At 47.3% G+C, this 3,855-nt stretch overlaps 1 protein-coding gene across 1 annotated transcript; it reads left to right on the forward strand.

Moving 5' to 3' along the window:
* The first annotated feature begins 1,929 nt into the window (after positions 1 to 1,929).
* On the forward strand, positions 1,930 to 2,718 carry LOC149209494 (uncharacterized). Its single transcript, XM_089398645.1, has one exon. It carries the CDS (start codon positions 1,930 to 1,932, stop codon positions 2,716 to 2,718), a length of 789 nt encoding a protein of 262 aa, XP_089254771.1.
* Positions 2,719 to 3,855: the final 1,137 nt, after the last annotated feature.

Raw genomic sequence — 3,855 nt, forward strand, 5'->3', positions numbered from 1 at the left:
CTCTCTGTTTCTCCAGCATTTTCGAGGTGTCCTCTGTTTCAAGGAGCAGATGTCATCATGGATGACCTCGATGCCGTCGATTACTCTAAAGACCTACTGGAAGGGGTATCCATCTAGCGCTCCACGTATTCCACATCTGCAGGTATGCTTAGCTCTGGCCTCTCTGAAAGATACCCTTCATACTCCTTTGCGGAACCGTCACGGTCTTAGTCTGTGGTCCTCCCGGATGACCCGCCTACTTGGCCATCACTTTCTACCCCCCCCCCATTCCCTGGCTACCCTCGGTTTCGTCTCTGACTGTCTATATCCTAACCCTGGTTTGGACATCCATGTATCTGGAGTGCCGGTCCGGCAGTTTATCCCCCCATCGGTGACCGTCGGATCTGCCGGTTTTCCCCCATAGGCCTCATCCGCTCCACCTTCTGGCAGCTTTACCGTCGTTCTGCCTCTCGCTGGTTCTATTCCTACCTCCGTTGGAAACCCTAACCCTTCCTTGTCTAACCCTAACCCTCCCCCCGCGGTTTCAGGCCCTCTTCCGAACCGGGTACAACATCAGCCACCTCCTCAGGGTTCTAAGAAGAAGTACAAGTGTTACAAGTCCAAGGCGGATGATATCTTTCTCAGACTTGAAGAGGACATTCAGTGGGGAGAGACTATGGATTTCGCCAACAGAGTCTTGGTTGGGCGCATCATAGGACGAAATTACACGGCTGCCCGTTTGAAAACTTGGGCATCCGAGGTTTGGGGTCACCATCTGGTGGACATCCCCTTCGTGCAGACATTTGTGAGGGGATGGTTCGCACTGAGATTCGCTCGTGCTGATCATACCAACTGGGTATTGTCCTCCTACTGGCATTTTGAACACGCCCCAGTTCTCCTGAAGCGTTGGACGCCTCTTTTTGATCCAGAGACTGAGCAAATAGGTATCGGACCAGTATGGATTCGACTCCCGGGTCTCCCTTTGCAATATTGGTCTGAGGACATTTTCAGGTGGATTGGTAATGCTATAGGCTCCTACATGGATTATGATAAGTCCTATCAATACACGAGCATGATGGCATATGCTCAGATTCTTATCAACCTTGATACTCGGGGCGGCCTACAAGAGTACATCACTATTCAGTGGAGGGACACATCTCGCAAGCAGATCATCAATTATGAAGGCATTCCATATCACTGCCGTAGATGCCACAAAGTGGGGCACTTATTCAAGGATTGCCCCCTCTTGCATAAGATCAGGGATACTGAACAGGGTTTGGAGCCGGAGCAACCCAGAGGAAACCCTACACCGGATGATATAGATACTGAACCTGAAAAGATCGACAAGGATGCAGAGGACACCCGAGGAACACCTGAGACAGTGGGCACTGATAAGGGTCACTCTGCTACAAACCCTTCATCGCCTCCTCCTCTTGCGTGTACCAGTCCAGCAAAGGAGAACATCTCGCTGTCGGGTATGTTAACTACTTCCTCCTCTCTCTCTTCTCCTGTATCTGGTATAACTGAAGCTCTTGCATCCCATTCATACATTACTACATCTCCTCCTACTTTATCATTTTCAGTCTCCTCGATGTTAATTGGATCTCAGGTATTTGCTCCTCCCTCCTCTCTTCACTGCTCCCTTCCCCTTCCCCCTCCCATCACTGCCCCCAGCATCCCATCTCTGTCATCATCCTCTCTTCCTTCTCTTTCCATCCCCTGCCCCTCTGTATCCCCTCGGTATTCCCTCCGTTCCAGTTCAAAGGATCGTGGACATGACGCAATTGGTTTGGACTTTGAGACTACCCTTGCCTCCCATAAACCCTCCAGGGGTTGCCCATCTCATCTCACTAAAGCCAGACACATTGCGGGTGAAGAATTTGCCCTCGGGTGACAACAAACAATTGACAGGGCCCTTAGAGCTAGGAATGGCCCTCTGCCTCACCCTCCATGAAGTTCCTATCCTTCAATTGTAGAGGGTTTGCTAGCCCTCCTAAAAAACTAGCACTCAGAAGATTGCTCACTTCGACTCAGCTGGACATTATATTCTTACAAGAAACTCTTTGTTCGGCTGATTCTCTTATCTCTACTCTTAATTCTTGGCTGCCGAATTGGACCTTCCACGCCCTCGACGCATCTGGGAGATCTGGGGGTACTGCTATTGGTCTATACAACAAGACTATGGAGCTCAGGAACATTTGGGGAGGTCGGGGTTTTATAGGCATGGATATATATGCCCACTCAATAGAGTCTGAAGTTCGTATCATGAATGTATATGGTCCATGTGCGGATAGGGCAAACTTTTGGAGAACCCTTCTGGACTCAAAATTCCTACGGGAAGACAACATCATTCTTGGAGGAGATTTAAATTTTTTGTTGGGATACAGTGAATCTTGGGGACACTCGGCCCAAGTAGATGGCCTCACAGACACTATCTCTACCTTACTAGAGGAGCATCAGTGGGTAGACATTCCATCTGCCAGGATTCAGTATACATGGACAAACAATCGCAGTGGAGACCATAGCCTTGCAAGGAGACTTGACAGATTTCTCATCAAAGAAGCTTTCTTAAGCTCTCATCCTCGTATTCGACAATGGGTTGGTACTGGAGGCATTTCTGATCATCGGCCAATATTTTTGGAATTGGTCGATACAAACTTGAGGATTAAAAGCCCCTTCAAATTCAACGCCTCTTGGCTCAAGGATCCTTCCTACATTCAAATGGTCTCTAATTACTAGCAATCCAACCCTATACAAGAACGCGAGGATCATACAGAAGGTTTTATCAAGAAATTGACAGAACTTAAGAGGATCTCCAAAATTTGGGCTCACCAGAAACGAAAAAATGATGACAACACCCTGAGGGCAGCAGAGTTGGCCATTGCAACCCATGAGGACACTTCTAATGGCACTTTCCTATCACAAGAAAGCAAAGATCATTATACCTCCCTCATCATGAAGCGCTCCCAAATACAGAAGGAAAGGGAGGAGAGCTGGAGGCTCAGGAGCAGGGCAATCTGGCTCACTGAAGGAGATGACAATACCAAGTTCTTTCATAAATTTTCCAACGGAAGAAAGGCCATTAATACTATTTGGGAACTTCGTAACGATCAGGGTCAATCGGTATCATCTCAACGGGATCTGGCTAGATTAGCCATTAAACACTTTAAAAGCATCTACAAGGCGCCCAGAGTTGTGAATATTATGGAAATCATGCGGGTTGCAGAACACTTTCCCAGATTTGTACAGCAGGAAGACACGGAGGACCTGATGATGGAAGTGACGAAGGAAGAGCTTGAGGCAACTATAAAATGGTTTAAAAAAGACAAGAGCCCTGGGCCGGATGGGTGGACCATCGAGTTCTACATAGCTTTTTTTGATATCCTGGGGGACGATTTACTCAAGATTGTGGAGGACTGCAGAAGGAGTGGAAGAATTTCCCCGGCCATCAAATCCACCTTCATTGCCCTTATTCTGAAATCTGACAATCCCTCCTCTTTCAACGACTTCCGACCCATTTCCCTCTGCAACTGTTTGTACAAGATTATCGCTAGGTCATAGCAAACCGACTGAAGCCTATCCTCTCCAAACACATATCCTTTGAGCAGTTTGCTTTCCTTCAACACAGACAGATTCATGAGGCTATAGCCACAGCTCAGGAACTCCTCCACACTTTGTAGATGAAGAAGCAAAAATGCGTGATTTTGAAGGTGGACCTCTCAAAGGCCTTTGATAGAGCTAATTGGCTCTACATTAGAATATTATTGACTCACCTAGGCTTCCCTTTTGCATATATTAAATGGATCATGAGTTGCATTAAAGATGTATCTTATAGTGTGTTATTAAATGGGGAAGTGACATCTTTCTTTCTCTCGG

The sequence above is a fragment of the Pinus tabuliformis genome, chromosome 1_2 (genome assembly GCF_031772625.1).
Source record: "Pinus tabuliformis cultivar Carrire ecotype Pingquan chromosome 1_2, CPIR1, whole genome shotgun sequence".
NCBI classification, from domain to species: Eukaryota; Viridiplantae; Streptophyta; class Pinopsida; order Pinales; family Pinaceae; genus Pinus; species Pinus tabuliformis.

Bases quoted from the DNA above. Each gene is read 5' to 3' on its own strand.
- LOC149209494 (XM_089398645.1), top strand. From the start codon at position 1,930: ATGAAGTTCCTATCCTTCAATTGTAGAGGGTTTGCTAGCCCTCCTAAA.